The sequence below is a fragment of the Mytilus californianus genome, unplaced genomic scaffold, assembly GCF_021869535.1.
Source record: "Mytilus californianus isolate M0D057914Y unplaced genomic scaffold, xbMytCali1.0.p SCAF_1, whole genome shotgun sequence".
Lineage (NCBI taxonomy): Eukaryota > Metazoa > Mollusca > Bivalvia > Mytilida > Mytilidae > Mytilus > Mytilus californianus.
In genome coordinates, this window is record NW_026262581.1 from 19,853,467 (window position 1) to 19,872,932 (window position 19,466).

At 34.3% G+C, this 19,466-nt stretch overlaps 1 protein-coding gene across 1 annotated transcript in view; it reads right to left on the reverse strand.

The window, feature by feature from the left end:
• Positions 1-256: 256 nt before the first annotated feature.
• LOC127713138 (plexin-B2-like) overlaps positions 257-19,466 on the reverse strand; it is a 40,302-nt gene continuing 21,092 nt past the window's right edge. Inside the window, exons 5-6 of the mRNA XM_052219801.1 lie at positions 2,166-2,275; positions 257-267 (exon numbers count right to left, since the gene is read on the reverse strand). Of these exons, the coding sequence (XP_052075761.1) occupies positions 257-267; positions 2,166-2,275 (121 nt within the window). The remainder of the gene's footprint in view (positions 268-2,165; positions 2,276-19,466) is intronic.

Sequence of the window (19,466 nt, forward strand, 5' to 3'; positions counted from 1 at the left end):
AACGCAGCATCTTTGCCTCTCAGTCAGCTTAGCTACATGAACAATAGTTTTCGTTAGCTCAGGGATGCATATATACACTTGCGAATGCTGCTTTATACTAGGTGGTTACATCTATATATTACCATCACCAACTTGCAAAAGGCATTCATAATATTCAGTCCCTATGTTCATTGCCCGACTATTACTAAATTCATTCCGACAAAATACTCGATTAAACTCAATCTCTGGATCAAACTTGAATTGTACGAGAATCCTTTCAAGATGTCCCTGAAAAAAAAATAGCAGATGACTCAAACTTAATTTGTAGGCAGACTGCAGTATTTATTGTTTTTGAACAGTTTGCCAGAGAAATTATATGTTAATGTCGATGGTATTTGAACAGTCTACTAACAATTTATTTCTAACTTTGAGCTTGGTTGAACATCGCGGGTAATGACTTTGTCTTTTAAGCCATTTCCAGGGTTCCACATTCATGTTTTAACCATTATATTTGTATTGTCCAAAAGACAAAAGGATTTTCTTATGAAATTTCTAAACTGCCATTTTTGACACAAAAACATATCATCTTGTTCAGATATCAATTTCTTCGAAATATCACTAAAAGGTTTCGAAATAGTAAGCTGCCATGTCCATCTCGAGTCTTGGATCAATACCGAATCGGTTTTGATATGCATACATGTAATATTTTGAAGAATACAGAATATGGAAATATTGTTTATCAACCAAAATAAATCTATAATAAATGAATGAATATGAGAGAGCTCATTAATTTAGTTCAGATATATTTAATTTCCTTAATCTCACGTGTGTTTGAGATTTACAAATCGATGACATTTTAAAGTTGATCTCGGTTTTAAATTTGTTTCCAACATTCTATATCAATTGAGCTAAATGAAAACATTCTTCTATCACTGGTAAATATCATATAACAATCATCAAAAGCAATGAAAGATATACTGCATTTTGTAAATTTCTTTGTATTCAATTTCATTTGATGTACACATTTGAATAAATGTTTATGATTAAATTCATAATATCATATAATTTTTGAAAACTTAATATTCCAATAAAATCTTTCAACTGAACATCTATCCAAGAAGTGGCTGTCCCTTTTTTGACATTGATGATATGAATTGAAGGATATGTGGGATTTACGTCAATCTGAGAGCAATCAAATGAAGCAGAAACTAAGGCAAATTTACTACACAATAGACCAGGTCTATTTTGGTTTAGCCAGCTATAAAACCATGTTTAACCCACCATTTTCTACATAAGGATATGCCTGTACCATGTTAGGAATAAGACAGTTGATTTCCATTCGTTTGATGTGTTTGGATTTTTGATTTTGCCATTTGATAGGTGACTTTCCATTTTAAATTTTCCTTTGAGTTCGGTATTTTTTTTATTTACTTTTTTCGTACCGAGTCTAGTTAATGTGGTGCTAAAATTCAATAGGCATGCCAACGATGCAATGAAAACAGAATTTCTTTCATGACAAATAAACTTAAAAATATAATTAAAGAAATAATCAAGCAATGACACGACGACTACAAAAAAAACGGTAAACAACCCCATGGACGGTTAAATGAAACCAAAACACCACACATGAAACTAACTATCATAATAAATGGAAACAAAACCCAAAACAACAGTACCCACAGGTTCTCACAAGGAGGAAGTTCCTACTCCACTGTTGACACTCGTTGTCTTACCCGAAGTATCCGGTAATGATGAGTGTTCATTAGTGTAACAATTAGAAAAAAGGCGACGCAATTTAGCTACGACTAGTTTCAAAGAGAAGACAAGACTCCAAGGTATTTCGAAAACTTTTTTTTTTAAGAAAGACAGACACCACAATTGTAGAAAGTAGAAAAGTTTAGTACGCTCAACACGCGTACACGATTCGTCTACATAAGACTAATCAGCTCGAGTCAAAATAGTTGGAAGGCCAAATCAATAACGAAGTCGTGTAAACAAATGACAGTCCTTTACACAAAAACATGAAGATAACTTCGGTCATGTCAAAATGACATCCGTAAACCTTTCATACAAATGACTTCAACTTTACCATTTCAAATCTTTGTAAACGATTGCCGATAACATGTATACATTCAAAATTTGATTAATTCAAAAAGAAAAGCAATACACAGAAAAAAACAAAATACTGACATTATCTGTAGTTTCATTTATCACGAGTTTCTTTGCCTTGACCTGAAGACATTGTCGACCGACAGATGGCAGCCACCAAGTTGTATGATCAGCATTAACCATGCATCTAAAATTAAGAGCATGCTGGATTTTTCAAAATGCATATTAATTCTGTTGTGAAGTATATGTAAATGTTGTAGTTGGCCAATGCCTAAGGGTTGACAATACTTGGGAGTAGCATTCGTTTGGCTGTGTCGAATGCCGGAAAGCCCGGTCGGAATTGGAACGTTAAACTCGGTTTATTATGAATGGAGACTCAAATGGTTGACTTAAGTATGGAAATATTTTCATCTATGGACTTCTCTTGTCCATCAGTTAAACACTGGTCAAGGTTTGGCGTTCATTTGACTCTGTTATACGTGTAAATTCGCAGTCAAGACCGGACAGGTCAGAATGCGGACGTCTTATCCAATGTTTCGTGAAGGTATAGTGTGTTGCTCCCTGTATGTCAGAGACCTTTTGTAACAAATACCAGGCGGGTCCGTAGGTAGCATGTTACAAGGGAAAATTTGTCTCGGCTTCCATCTGTTTGACCTTCCTTGCAAAACCTACTTATTCTGTTCCCGACCTGAATATGAATGAGGTATATGCAACTGGACGTTAGGCAAGCAACACATAATCAACAAATGCTGTACAGAGAGTGCCATGCCCACTTTACGTTAAAGAAGCTTTGCAACAATAAAGTCATTGAGAGGTCCGCTCACAGGTAAAATTTCTCTCCTGTCCAAGTAGTCCTTTTATTGCAGAAGTAGTCTAAATACCTGTCTTTCATACCGATCGACCGTTTTGTAGTACCTACCTTTTAAAGTTCGTGCTAAATGTTCTTCCTCTAAATATGCATACTAGTATTTATTTCTGCCAGTGGAACAATCCATAACGTAAAAGGCGATTATAAATCCCTAGATTTAAACCGTCTTAAATTTTCCCCGATTTCTTTTTACAAAACAAGAAATGTTCGGATGAATTATTTTATTCTATCTTTAAATGATATGTGGTATATACGTGTACTTTTAATTTCCCCTACAATAAACATTATTACGGTCAACCTGAAGCAAAGATAAAACTGTTGATAGACTACTGGTACATGCCAGTTAAATGCAACCCCAGCAATATAACGTTGCGCAATTCTCTCAAATTTTTATTACCCTCAATCAAGTTACTTATGTTCATGATATTGTTTGCAACCTAACCAGGAGATGTTTACTATGTCGGAGGATTCAATGTCGCATAGCCGTTTGGAGTTCATGCATTTTTGTTTAGATTATTGAAAAACTACTGTTGCCACTTGCATATTTGTAAAACTTGGCGGCTTGATGAACCGGTTGGATATTATTTAGACAACAGCTGTAAACGCAATCTATTTGAAAAGAGAATTTCTATTTTATTCTCTTTTTTCAATGTTTTCTATTTGTGTGAACAAAATATTCCAACAAACATTTAACTGGCATGATTGTAACACATATATTTGATGATGGTATCAAATAACACTACACAACAAAACTTGGAGAACAATCTCAAGAAATAAACACGTATTACTTTACATATACAAGAAACGCAGAAATTATTTGTTAACAAGTATTGGGGAAATTTCCCCATAAAGTTGATAACCAATCAGATATCAATAATTTGGGAAATTTCCCCAAAAAGATGATGACCAACAACAAATCAATAGAATGGGGAAGTTTCCCTAAAACGATGTTTACGAAAAAGAAATCAATAGAATGATAAAATCTCCCCAAAATGATGAAAACTAAAAAGAAATCAATAGAATGGTAAAATTTCCCCAAAAAAGACGATAACCAACAAGAAGTCAATAGAATGGGGAAATCTCCCCAAAAAGATGATAACCAACAAGAAATCAATAGAATGGGGAAATTTCCCCAAAAAGACGATAACCAACAAGAAGTCAATAGAATGGGGAAATCTCCCCAAAAAGATGATAACCAACAAGAAATCAATAGAATGGGGAAATTTCCCTAAAAAGATGATAACGAAAACGAAATCACTAAAATGGGGAAATTTCCCTACAAAGTTGATAACCAAAAAGAAATCAAAAGTCTGGGGAAATTTCCCAAAAAAGATGATAACGAAAACGAAATCACTAAAATTTCATAATCAAAAATAAATCAATAGACTGGGGAAATTTCCCAAAAAAGATGGGAATGATACCGAAATCAATAGAATGGGGAAATTTCCTTACACAGTTGATAACCAAAACAAATATTTAGACTGGGGAAATTTCTTCACAAAGATTTAAACCAAATAGTTTTCTATAGACTGGGGAATTATTCCCACAGAGATGATAACCAAAATAAGTTCACAGGCTTGAAGAAAATACTCATGCATTGCACAATGATTGCACATTCTGTTGTATACAACAGCGAGAAATATGTCGTCTAACAGATACTGTAAGAATAGAAAAGAGTCACTGTTGTGAATGCGAAACATTTTCAGCAGCAGATAACACTATTGAAAGAAATCATTGGCTGGGGAAACATTCACACTGATAAATTAAACAACAAACATCAGAGATAGAGATGATACAGTATAGGAAATGGGCTAATTTCCTCACAAACTCTTGTGTAACTGTAATCATGTATATGGGGGCCTTTGATAGGCGACTAAACAGTATGGTTTTTCTCATGTTGAAGGCCGTAAGGTTGCCATTAATTGTTAATAAAATGCTCCGCAGGGCGCAGCTTGATACGACCGCAGAGGTTGAACCTTGAACAGTTGGGGCAAGTATGGACACAACATTCAAGCTTGATACAGCTTTGCATTTGGATTGTGATTAAATATTTGACACAGCATAGGTTTCTGACACAGAATGAATGTGGTCTAAGAACTTAAAAATTTTAAATTGGACATTCACCTATAGCTATTATGGTCCAATATCCAAAATCTAAATACATGGTTAGATTCAGCATATCAAAGAACCCCAAGAATTCAATTTTTGATGAAATCAAACAAAGTTTAATTTTGGACCCTTTTGACCTCAATGTGGACAAAGTTGATAACGGGGCCCAAAAGTCAAAAATCTAAATACATGGTTAGATTCAGCATATCAAAGAACCCCATATATTCAATTTTTGTTGAAATCAAACAAAGTTTAATTTTGGACCCCGATTTGGACCAACTTGAAAACTGGGCCCATAATCAAAAATCTAAATACATGGTTAGATTCAGCATATCAAAGAACCCTAAGAATTAAATTTTTGTTAAAATCAAACTAAGGTTAATTTTGGACCCTTTGGACCTTAATGTAGACCAATTTGAAAACGGAACCAAAAATTAAGAATCTAAATACACGGTTAGATTCGGCATATCAAAGAATCCCAATAATTCAATTCTTGATGAAATCAAACAAAGTTTAATTTTGGACCCTTTGGACCTCAATGTGGACCAATTTAAAAACGGGGCCCAAAATCCAAAAACTAAATACAAGGTTAGATTCAGCATATTAAAGAACCCCAAGAACTCAAGAATAAAACCCCACTGAAATTGGTCAAGAAATAAGCAATTTATATGAAGTATCTTCTTTTGCACAATACTGTGCAATTAAATATTTCTTGCTATTGCGCAATACTGTACAATTGACAATATCTTGCTATTGCGCAATATTGTGCTATTGGACATTCCTTGCTATTGCGCAATACTGTGCAATTGAAGATTTCTTGCTATTGCGCAATACTGTGCAATTGAAGATTTCTTGCTATTGTGCAATACTGTGCAATTGAAAATTTCTTGCTATTGCACAATACTTATAATATAATAATTTACACATCCTGTTTGGTGTGTATCTCCTACCATAGCATTATTATTTGCTTTTAAATATAAATCAGAAATAACCAACTTAAAATGAAAAATTTTAAAAGAAAAAAAAAGGAAAAAAAAAAAAATCCCCCCCCCCCCCCCCCCAATTTTTTTGAACCCCCTTATGATTAATCACCCCCAAACTCAATCCCAGCCTTCCCTTTGTGGTATGGTACCTTGCAGTACAATTTTAGAGAGATCCATACACTTGAACACAAGTTATTGTCTGGAAACTAGAAAAATGTGTTTTTTGGCCCCTTTTTGGCCCCAAATTCCTAAACATTTAGGGCAATTACCCCAAAACTCAAACCTAGCTTTCCCTTTGTGATATGGAACCTTGTAGTACAATTTCAGAAAGATCCATACACTTACACACAAGTTATTGTCCTGAAACTAGAAAAATGCTTGTTTTTTGCCCCATTTTGGCCCCTAATTCCTAAAATTTTGAGGCAATTACCCCCAAAGTCAATCCCAGCATTCCTTTTGTGATATGGAACCTTGTGGTACAATGTCAGAGAGATCCATACACTAACACACAAGTTATGTCTGGAAGTTACAAAAATGCTTATTTTGGCCCCTTTTTGGCCCCTTATTCCTTTACTGTTAGTACCATAACCCCCAAAATCAATCCCAACCTTCCTTTTGTGGTATTGAACCTTGTGGTAAAATTTCATAGAGATCCATTCACTTAAACTAAAGTTAGAGTGCGAAAACCAATGTGTCTTCGGACGACGCAGGACGACGCCGGACGACGACGACAACGACAACGACGACGACGACGCCAACGTCATACCAATATACGACCACAAAAATTTTTTTGCGGTCGTATAAAAACCACTTAAAATGATCTTTGAGGAATAGATGTCTCATTGACAATCATACCCGATCCCCTTATTTATGAATAGCTATAAATTGACTCGTATGTTTTAATCTGTCGGGGCCTCGATGGCCAAGTGCTACAAGTAGTCCAACTACTGTATCGCTAGCCAGTCAACGCTGAGATTATGAATTCGAATTCCGCTCGTGCAAGGTGCGCTCGACTCCAATCTTAATTGACTAGGCCCATGATTGTCAGTTTTCCTATCGAAGGTTCGTGGTTTTCTTCGGGCAATCCGGCTTCCCCCATCAATAAAAAATGACCGCAACGAAATAGCACAATAAATAGTGTTGAAAGTGGCGTTAAACACCAACAAATCAATCAATCAATCAATATAATCTGGTGAATTTCCCAGCCTGTTTGGAAAAAATTACACCCTATGGGAGACCATGAAAAAATTTACACATTTGAAGTGAGTTTATAATCTTGCAGAATGTGGTTTTAATTTCAACTGTTTAACATTTACAGCAAATATTATAATTCAAACCATACAGATTAAATAGAAAATAAGCTCTGTCCTTTATTTGGTGTCTTTATACAGCAGTAATAGATCATGCCTTAAGTTGAAGTCTTCTTTTCCTTTCCTGTAAATATATCATGCCTTGAGTAGAAGTCTTCTTTTCCTTTCCTGTAAATGTATCATGTCTTGGGTAGAAGTTCTTTTCCTTTCCTGTAAATAGATAAATCGTTGATACATATAGATTCTACCACTGCATCGAGTGTGATACAATATTTATCCACTCGAGACAGTTAAATTTTCAAATTTAAAACGCGAGGCTCGCCGAGCGTTTTAAATATTTAAAATTTAACTGTCGAGAGTGGATAAATATCGTATTACACGAGATTTGGTGGTGGAATCTGTTTCTCTAATGATTTTCAAACAAACACGCAGGCAAATTTATTCCTTCTTTTCGAATGATCTGCAAAAAGATGTGTTCTTTGTATGTGACGTCATCAGGCATGGTCGCCTTTTTTCATGCCGTCGCAATAGGAAATTCAGAGGAAAGCAAGAAAACTCGACGTCATAATCGGATTTTAACCAATGAAGAACTGAGATCAAACGAACCACACGTTGATTAATTTTTTTTTTATACAATGGGTACAGAAAGGGATAAATTGACGAAGAATTAGAGAAAAAAGATTGCTACATGTACCAGACAGTGTGACGTTACGTTAATATTATAAGGAAGCTTCCATTTCATTTTTAGGGGAGGGGGGGGAGGCGGCTGGGATGAAATTTGAAGAAAAAAAAACGTCAGGACCGAATACAGGGGAAAACAAAAAGAAAAAGGCAGAACAGAGATTACAATTAAAAAAAAAAAGCAGGACAACATTTTTCATCTTCCCCCCTTTTTCCCCCAATTAAAGTCAAATGGTAGCTCTCTTACGTATAAATAAGCCTGCTATATGTATATCGTTACAGGGTTAACTGCATTGAATGTCTCAATACTTTCTGTTATCGTCATTCTGACGTTGATATCTATAAAATGAGAAGATTGTACCTGCATAGGGCAATTTTGATATCAATTTAGAAAGAGTACGAGCACCTTTACAGACATTCTGATATCTGAGTATACAACAAATTTTGAGGAGGTTTTCGCGAACTATAAGTTCAGTTTTAGAATATGTATCATGAGAAACATTCTGTCAACACTGTGTTAATCGGGACAATTTCAAACTCGATATTTGATTCATAATATTAGGACAATACAAACATTTAAAAATAGATGTGAAACCTGTCTAATTTAGAAAAGATGGAGTTACTGTCTATACAGTAACTTTCTTTCACTTGCAGTATATTTACATATTTGCCAATGTGCGTGTTTGTATTGGCAGCAGAAATGTCCTTAAAAACTAGTAAGTCTATTTCCTCATCAATTGACTACGCTTGAGAATTGGCAATAGTTAGGAATAGTTCACGCTCACGATTTTTTTTACGACACTGTATGGTATAATAGCGTTATAGAGTGTAGAAGTTGTGGTGACGTTACAGTAGAAATTAAATAAGGTCACCGAATTTGTTTTTTTCCCGCTAAAAATCAAACCTTAAAGAAATGCATTCTAAAAAAATAAACTAAATAAATGGGAATGGACACAGATGCTGCCCCCGCTTGCATATCATGTTATAAAGGGACACAACTCAAGAACTGTAAAAGTGACGCTACCCAAATTTGTACTTGCTCTAAGTTTTGTGGTAATTAGCATTGTGTATACGTTTCATAACATTTAGTTGAGGCAAACTTAAGTTAGACAACCGAAACAAAAAATCCAGCAATTTTTCCATTTGTAAAGGGCATAACTCTAGAACGGTAAAAAATGACGCCACCAAAGTTCAAACTTGATCTGTGTTTTGTAGTAATAAGCATTGTGTATAAGTTTCATAACATTTGGTTGAGGAAAACTAAAGTCAGAGAACGGAAACAAAAAAATAAACATTTTTTCCATTTGAAAGGGGCATTACTCTAGAACGGCAAAAGTGACGCCACCAATATTCAAACTTGGTCTGTGTTTTGTGGTAATAAACATTGTTTATAAGTTCCATAAAGTTTGGTTGAGGCAAACTAAAGTTAGAGAACGGAAACAAAACAATTAGCAATTTTTCCATTTGTAAAGGGGCATAACTCTAGAACAGTTAAAATGACGCCACCAAAATTCAACCTTGGTCTATGTTTTGCGGTAATTAGCATTGTGTATAAGTTTCATAACATTTAAGTGTGGCAAACTAAAGTTAGAGAACGGAAACAAAAAATTCAGCAATTTTTCCATTTGTAAAGGGGAATAACTCAAGAATGGCAAAAGTGACGCCACCAAAATTCAAACTTGATCTGTGTTTTGTGGTAATTAGCATTGTGTATAAGTTTCATAACATTTGGTTGAGGGAAACTAATGTTAGAGAATGGAAACCAATTTTGGGACGTTCTTAAGGAAGTACAGACAAGGATAAAAAAAACTTATTGCCCCTATTATATAGTAATACCCGCTCGACCAAGATCGTTCAAATTCGAATTAAATGTACGTATGAACGACCAGCCACTCCGCTGGCAGCCATTTTTCAGATATGTCTATAAACCAAAAAAAAATGCATAAGATTCATTCTAACTTAATTTTTTTTTATTAATATACTAGTAACCCCTAAATCGTGTGTTTTATATATACAATGAAGCAGTCAAAGACACTATTAAATGAATTGTCGTTAAATTAATGAACACGAACTGAAATTTTGAAATTCATTTAATCAGAGTGTCTTTGACTGCTTAATTGTATCCTTAAAACAGATAATTTAGTAGTCATAAATTAATAAAAACGGTTTCAAGTTAACTAAGTTTGAATCTGATGCAACTTTTTGTTTAAAGCCATATCTGAAAACTGGCTGCAAGCGTAGTGGCTGCTAGCTTGATCCTGGCCTGCGAGGCATTAATACCTTAAAAATGAGATTACTAGCTTGTGTATATTGAAATTGATCTTATTTTGTCATGTTTTCTAAAATCCTACCCATAAAATTCCAACCTATTCATGTTATACTTTTTTCATAATATTTATAGCATGCAAAATCAGATATAATATAAAGTAATGTCTACTAAATCTGCTTATGAACCATTCGTGCAACAGTTACTTGAAAGCATAATCGAGTACACACACTATCGTTTGCTATAAATAAGTATTATATCCAAGTGAAAATAATGCCATGATGCAGCTAAAAATACTTCCAATACTGTTGATTATGATTCATAAAACGTACGTTGATATTAGGCGTATATATCAATTATTTTCGTTTAATCTCGGCTCCCATGTCGTGCTACGGTTGGTACGGCATCAAATCGGGTATCTGCTATTAAAATTTCTCTTGTGCAAATGTAGAAGAAGAGATGAAGGAGTCTGCAGCTGTGAATTTTTGTGTTCAAGATAATTTCAGAATTGATGGTTGTTTGTTATTTCATTTTCACTAAGCGTTGGTCATTTGACTTTCCCACAAGTATTGATTACAGCACGGTGTTGTCTGTTCACTTTTAATTGTATGCATCATAAATATCTAGCAAATAACACATCTTGTTGTGATTAACAAAAGATATCGATTAAAAAGATGGTCTGAATTATTCGGGTTATTTATATATATTGTGCATAAAACAGTGAAAAATAGTAATTACATGCTTTATTTAAAAATTGACACACTTGCATTTTCACTGATCCATGAAATGAGCTCGAGGTCAATTGAAAACTGTCAGACGGGCATAAGGACCTTGCAAGGTACGCACATATACCAATTAACTAGCTATTTGTTAGCGAAAAATACGTCATAATTGTGTCATTTGGACAGAGGATTCGTTCTGCATATGTCTGAAATATTTGTCACTGGAAGTTAAACAAACATGCAGTTTTATATTTGTATGATAATATAAATTTTAATTTCTGGTAAATGATGCAATCAAACTATTTTTTCAAACTGATATGCTACAATTAAAATAATAGTAAATATTTGATGTTTTTCTGATCAAAACCCTTTAACCTCCCCCGGCTCCCGCCGCTACTGGAATAAACTTTTGAATTTTTTTTTGGGGGGGGGAAATTATTTCAATAAACACTTAAATTAAAAAACATTGTCAAAGCGCGATGATAATTGCTGATTAATACTTTTTATAAGAATTTTATGATTTTCAAGCCTGTATATATAACCGTTATGCGTGTTAAGCCAACGGCCCTTTCATGAATAAAACAAAACTTGTAAACTGATTGTAACTTAAACTGAAATGTTTATGGCTTGAGGGTAATTTTTTTTTTTTTTTTTTTTTATTATGAAAATAGTTGCGGGGATTTCTTTTCTTCCTTTTTATTTATTTTAAGGCAAACATTGCGTAAAAACTGACATATATGTCATTAATGACATGGTCGGTAAATGTCATTTCCTTAACAATGAAGTACACATCCGGTTATTTCGGTATGTTCCGTTATTACAATGTCACGAGGTTCCAAAAAATCGATCCAATGCATCCATATGACATGTCGAGTTAATTAACAGATAGTTAATGCTGCATCGCACTATAAACGATTGAAGTCCACTTGTTGGAGTTCCTGTCAATATAAATGATAATACTTCCATGAGGATACTAATATTGGGTGCATGCCCCCAGACCTGGTGGGTAATTAGCCGGGGTTTAGGAAACCGCTTTTACATTTTATTGAAGGGTGTTCCAATAAACACTAAAACAACTGGCATATATAATTTCTTTCCTGAAAGAAGATTTCACCTGTTAAATGATCTTAATGAGGAATTCTTGTCAAATGTTCTGACTCCTTCGTTTTTTTTTTATACGATACAGGGTAAAATATTTTGCCCCATAACACCCATTTTTCTTTTCATTTAAGACTTCAAAAGCTCATAAAACGTCATTAACCAAACATTAAGCAGACTCCAGATTTCTTTTCTTTCGATTTGAGACCCAAATGATGCCAATACTAAATATAAGGTAAGAGTCAGCCTTTTCCCGCCATTTTTTAAAGATTAGATATCTCGAAAAGGAGCTCTCTAACCTATCAATATTTTTAGCTTATTTTGTTCCTTTACTAATTCCTTTCTGACTAATAGTATCACCTTTTTAAACTCTAGATTTTTTCATTTTCACCCAAGTACATCCTTTATCTGTAATATTGTTTTAAAAACCAATAGAAATATTCGTGCTGTTCAAATTACATGTACATGTAGTTTACATAAAAGCTTTTGCAAGGAGACATTTCAGACAGGTGTCAATATTTACACACCCAACGATAAGCTGTCATAAATAACGCATGTTGAAGCTGCCATAGGCGGATCCACGGGGCTCTGGGTGGTCCGGCCCCCTCTTTCATGGGAAAAATTTGGTTGATTAAATAGGGATTCAATGAAGGTCAGTCAGCGGTTCCCCCCCCCCCCCCCCCTTCCCTTTCCCCTTTGGAAAAAGTTCTGGATCCGCGACTGGAGCCTGGGTTTGATTAACGACAAGTGTATAAGTCAAATCAAGCTGTAAATAATATCTTAGATGTGGATAAGTAGATTCAATAGCAATACAAAGTTTGCTGGTGACCTTGACCTTGCGATGGGGAGGGGCACGTGGCCCCCTCTGACTCCAAGTAAATCCGCCACTGCAGTGATCAGTACGTAAACAAGAATATTTCCCCCCCTTTCCTCGGAGAAAATATGCATTAAAATTGATTCTTACTGAATGCCTGATTACTAGCATGACTAGTATCATAAAAAGAAGAATAATGGTGTATTATTAGGTTGCTGTTACAGTATATTAACACTATATGTATAAGTTTTGTTAAAATTGAGGGTGGGAATGGGGAATGTATCAACAACAACCCGACCCTTAGACCCGACCAAAGAGCAGTGAAAATAGATCACGTGTTCACTTAAAAACATGTATTTAGTACACTTAACCCATTATCATGATTATTGACTATACATTTTAACTTGTTCTAAATCACAAAAGATAAAATTTCATGTCTTATACTCGTACAGCGTTTAAGGATTTGAATTTTTCTAATTTTTCGATGTCTTTTAAGATCGATGCATGTTTGAACACGATTAAAGATCATTGAATTAATTCTTAGTTTTTTCATCGTTTATTTCAACAAGCGTAAATTCATTGTACAGCCACAGTTATAAATATTTGTTAATCATGTATAAAACATACCTGTCGCCAATTTTGTTCTTTTTTTCACTTTCACTTCTTTTGTCGTAGATGGCATCAACATTCATTAAAATACACAACAACATATGGCAGCATTGTAAATGTGAAATTTTACGCGTACATAAGTTAGATGTGCAGACGAGATGATGACGACTATTTCCGAGATCTGTAGTAAAATCATGCTGTGATTGACAAGCATTTAGTGTTGTGGGGAATTATCAAGATTATACAGGCACACAGTAAACCGTACTGTTGTTCGTTATGAATAATTTAGACACTTAATTTTACATTTGTGAACGATAATCATAAATTGTGTTTGGATATTGTGTAGTAAACTCAAGTAGTGAGAAAAGTAAAGACAACAAACCTACCAGGAGCATAAGGAGTGATACGTTCAGGTACATATATAAGATTTATTTTAAAATATTTCTTTAACTTAAACTTTTGTAATTTATGTATCATCAGAATACGTATGTTTGTTTCGGTTTTTGTTTTATTTTCAGAGAGATTTGTAGGACTTTATGGTTTTCTTTGTTATACGAATAAAATTGGTATTCTCGCATTTTCTATTATTATGATTATACCGGTTTTTTTGGAACTATATAAATATAAGTAGATGTACGTGGTATGATTGCCAATGAGACAACAATCGACCAAAGCTTAAAAGAAGAGGATGTAAACAATTGTGACGGGATTGCTTCCCTTCATTAGTAGATACTTAGTCAGCCGTAAGCGGTTGATCTAGGGAAGTACTTCTTTAGCTCAGTCGGTATACGCGCTGCCTTGTAACACAGAGGTCCCGGGTTCGAGTCCCGGTGGAGACATAGTCGGCAATATAAAATGTTCCGACCTCAAAATCATGTAACAATTCAATTAGAAAACAAACGACCTACTTCATAACAAAATAGTCGACAAAAAACAAAGACATGTGTCTATATATCATGCACTGGTATACAGGCCATGCAGAGTCTAGACGCATTGCATAAATCTAATACAACCTTTCCAAGATCTGACATCAAGACCTACATGTACACTCTCCAATGACAAAATAGTATTACAGGCAAGATATATCAAAATATAAAGAAATGTTTTGCACAGAACATCATTTCAAATCCTACTTTATATCAATTAGAACGAAGAAGAGGCATTCGTTTTTTTTTCCTAGTTTGTGTAGTCTTCGAGAAATAAAATACGAAACATCGCTGGTACCATTCGGAATATGCATTACGAATAATTGCGCTATTGTAACCTTCAAACTAGTGTAACCCCGCCACATTCTGTCTTTGCCTGTCCCAAGACAGGAGTCTGTAATTCAGGGGTTGGCATTTCATGCTGTGTATCATATTAGTTGTTGGTTCATTTTTTAGTTCATAATTTAGTTTTCTCGTTTGATTTGATTTACATTTGTAATTTCGGGGCCTTTTATAGATGACTATAAGGTATGGGTTTTACTTATTATTGAAGGCTGTATGGTGACCTGTAGTTGTTAATTTCTGTTCCATTTGGTCTCTTGTGGAGAGTTTTCTCAGTGACAATAATACCATATATCTTCTTATTTATATAATTATCAACTATAGTAATGATGCTTATCATGCATCAAAATATATCGGCAATTTATTAGTTATGAATCTATTAGCAGTAGCACTTATTATCGCCTCCTTTGGTTTCCTTTTTGATGCCATCAGCTAAGAGGAGACGATTTGTAGATTTGTAGACTTGTAGATTAACAAAAACATAGGCAATATATGTTAGACTCAGATCGACGTCCGGCCTCTAATCGACGTCCGTTCCTCAAATCGACGTCAAAATCTAACGTCATATTCTCAAATCGACGTCCAATATTTTTATCCTCAAATCGACGTCCAAATCTGATGTCACATTCTCAAATGACGTCCAATTCTGACGTCATATTCTCAAATCGACGTCAAATATTTTGATCCTTTAGTCGACGTCCAGGCATTACCAAAACAACGACCTATTTATTGTGGTCTTCTGTAATCAATGTCCAATATCAATAAATAATAAATTACTGCACTAACACTAAATAAGGCCTTTACTTTTCTAGATCAAATATTTTTACATTTTTCATATGGCTTTTAATCATGTAGCGGCTTTGAATCATTAACATTACCGTATGTTTTTTTTTATCATTGTTGAAGGCCGTACGGTTGCCTTTGTTTCAACTCTGGTGGATATTTGTCTAATTGAAAATCATACCACATCATCTTATTTTTTTATATAATTTCTTAAATTCCGAAATTAGTATCACAATCTAATTACATAGTTGGTCATTAATTTTAAAAAACATATTTTTTAAATATATTTTATTTGTCACAGAGAATATGTTTTAAAAAATTGTAAGGTCTGAGCTGATATCTGTTGAGTTCAAATTTGTATTTTGTGTTGTCATCTTCTATTACAAATAAATTCCCTCTTGACCATGTTGACATAGTATTGATAATATTTATGCATCTTTCTCTTCTCCAGTATCCACTAACAAATACAGCTGTTCCCTTGTTCATGGCGGGGTTTGTCCTAAATTGTAACACTTCCCCCACCGTAGGTGTGAATACGTTTTCACAGTCTCCTCCAAATAACTCCAAGGGATATAATTCTAACTGCTTTGCCTTAAAGTATTCCATAAGTCCCTCGTTGACTAGTTGATTTTGTGACGTACACGGGGTAAATATGGTATATGTAACCATCCGGTTATCAGGTTTATCAAAACATTTGTACATAATTCCGGTCAAACTTATATCACGATGAATTACTCAATATGTGGAGTCGTGTGTAATGCTGATTCAAATTATTATGTCTATAAATCTTACATTACTTTGATTTACTTGAAAATTAATTGAAGTTGTATGACTTGAAATTAATAATTAAATGGCTTTGAATTGTGCATCTATAGTGTTTATTAGAGAATAGAAATATCTTGGTCACCTAGACTTCTACAAGCCGAAAATAAAATCCTTACTGACGTATAGAGTGCATGCATGCGGGATTTATAATTAAGCAACCACTAAATTTTTAAATGTAGGCCTTTCATCCAGATCGACCCCCGGCTGAACCAAAGTACAAAAATACACGACAAAAGGGACGGTGGTGTTCCTTCTGCCCCATCTTACGGTATTTATGCATCACAACTCGTTCGCTATGCACGTGTCTGTTGTGACGTTTCGGATTTAAATGAACGTAATCTATTTATAACTGGTAAATTATTAAGTCAGGGATTTCGTTACCAAATTATTTAAAACCTTTACTAAACTCTTCCATAGATATTTAGATTTGGTTTGGAAGTTTGGTTGTATTTTAATCGGAAAGCACACCCTAGTTTTTACGGAGATGTACATGTAGTTTGCCGAGCCTGGAAATTAAGATACATGTACGTCCCGGGTAAACTTACCGTTCCTTTTATTAAACTTATTCTAAAAAGGTTACCAATTCAACGCTATAATTAGATCTTTTTGTACTGTTTTCATTGGTATAGTGGTTATCAGTAAATTAAAATCAAACTAAATATTAATTTAAATAGGCACATTCATTATTATTATAAATCTTTACACTAAATCCATTATATAGATGTTGGATGTGAACTTATTTGATATTATAGTCTTAGACGCATGATTTTATTAGTTATTATTGGTTTTGTCAATAACTGCGAGTACACTCAGATCTGTACTTAGTGTCTTTTTGTAGTGGGGATGTATAGGTACCCTGCCACGACAACTCTGCGTTTTTGTAAGATGTATTTTTGCTTTGTATCGATCTATCGAGTTTAGCCATTTTCAACTGATTTTTATAGTTCGTTCTTATGTTGTACAGTTACACCACTATCCCAGGTTAGGGGAGGGTTGGCGCGCCTTCAAACTTGTTTAACCCCGCCACATTCTATATGTACTTGTTCAGGAGCCCGTAATTCAGTGGTTGTCGTTTATTGCTGTATATCATATTTGTTTTTCGTTCATTATTTTGCACATACATCAGGCTGTCAGTTTTCTTTTTTGAATTGTTTTACATTTGTACATATCATTTCAGTGATTTTAACAGCTAACTATGCGGTATGGGTTTTACTCATTGTCGAAGGCCGTACGATGACCTATAGTTGTGTTATTTTGTGTCTTTAGAAGATTTGTCTTATTAGCAATCGTACCACATCTTCTTATTTTTATAATGACATATATAGATTAGACCGTTAGTTTTCCTGTTTGAATGGTTTAACACTAGTCATTTTTGGGGCCCTTTATAGCTTGCTGTTCGGTGTGAACCAAGGCTCCGTGTTGAAGGCCGTACTTTGACCTATAATAGTTTACTTTTACAAATGATGACTTGGATGGAGAGTTGTCTCATAGGCACTCATACCACATCTTCTTATATCTAATATTATGATGATATGGACAAACGAATAAACTATTTAATAACAAAGCCTCGTCTCAATTTTTATGATATTCTATGAAAATTCTATTGTGATCTCCTTACATACGTAGACGTACAGTGTGCCACCGATTGGTTCCAAATTATAAATTATGTTTATGCTTTGAGTATACAATTCCTTGGCGTTACATAGTATCTACAATCCATAGTTCACAGCTGGTCATAATCATCTATAATATTCTGGTCATCAGATAAGTTCATGCTGTGAAGACAAATACACAAACGTTTGACTAAATTATTTACTGATTAACTGTATGTGCTGGCTACGTAGGGTTGAAAGGAGTGTCGATATGGGGATAAAAATATATAATCTTATTTTCCAACTACGTCACGTTAATGTTTAAAAGCAACGCAATTCAGTGGCGGATCCTGGGGGGTCCTTGAGTTGGAACTCCCCGCCCCTTTTATCCTGGGTTGGGAACCCCTCCCCCTTTTTGAAATCGCCCCTGCAATCGTCATAATCACACCTTGCTTTTCTGATAAATTCGTCACATCTTAAATACTTTCCACTATTTGCCCTTTCATATCTTTCAGTATGACGAAATTTCACTTTCAAAATACAATAAACAAGTTTGGTCAGATAAATGTAGTGACACCCCATGGCCAGAGATAGATTTATATTATTGAAAAACTGATAAAAAGTTACATTGCCGTTCCCTCTTAAAAGACGCTGACACTGTGGAATTTCTTTAAATAATTGTTATCATGCAAATGTCAAAATGGTCGGATTTAACTGCATCAAAAATAGATACTGACACCTGATTCAGATACTTACAGTGACTTATGATATAATCAAGCAAGTGATAAATTCAACCTATTGATATATGTTATCTGAATTTCTCATATGGAGCATGAAATAGTGAACTATTTCAGTGGCCCATCCTTACCACTCATTACATTATTACATTAAGTGCCATCCCCCCCCCCCCCCCCTTTCGTGCTGAAAGAAAATTTATAAATCATTTGTTTTTGTCCAGAATAAAACTTGATAAAGCAAAGTATAATATATTGTCATTTCTGAAATACGGATTATAAAAATAAAGCATAGCACCATATCGATCCATTTTGCGTCTTGTGAAACATCTTCATAGCAATTATCATTCGTAATGTTAGAAAATTTTGGATAGATAATGTGTTTTTGTTCAGAGTAATTTTTGATAAAACAAAGTGTATATTGACATATATTCATAGCTTTCGTCAATATAATGATATATATTCAAAGACGAGGAATTACTGCCATGCCGATTCTTTTTCCCTCTTATGAAACAATGTTGTCATTTTTGAAATATGGATCATCAAAATTCCTATTTCTAGCATGAATACCACTACATGTTCTCAAAAAAGCATACCGGTAGTTACTGCGAGAATACCTTACTGCGATACCAGTTCCTTTTTGCGTCTAGTGAAACATTTTAATTGTACCATATCAATTTGAAAAAAATAGTTTGATTGTATCATTTACCAGAAAT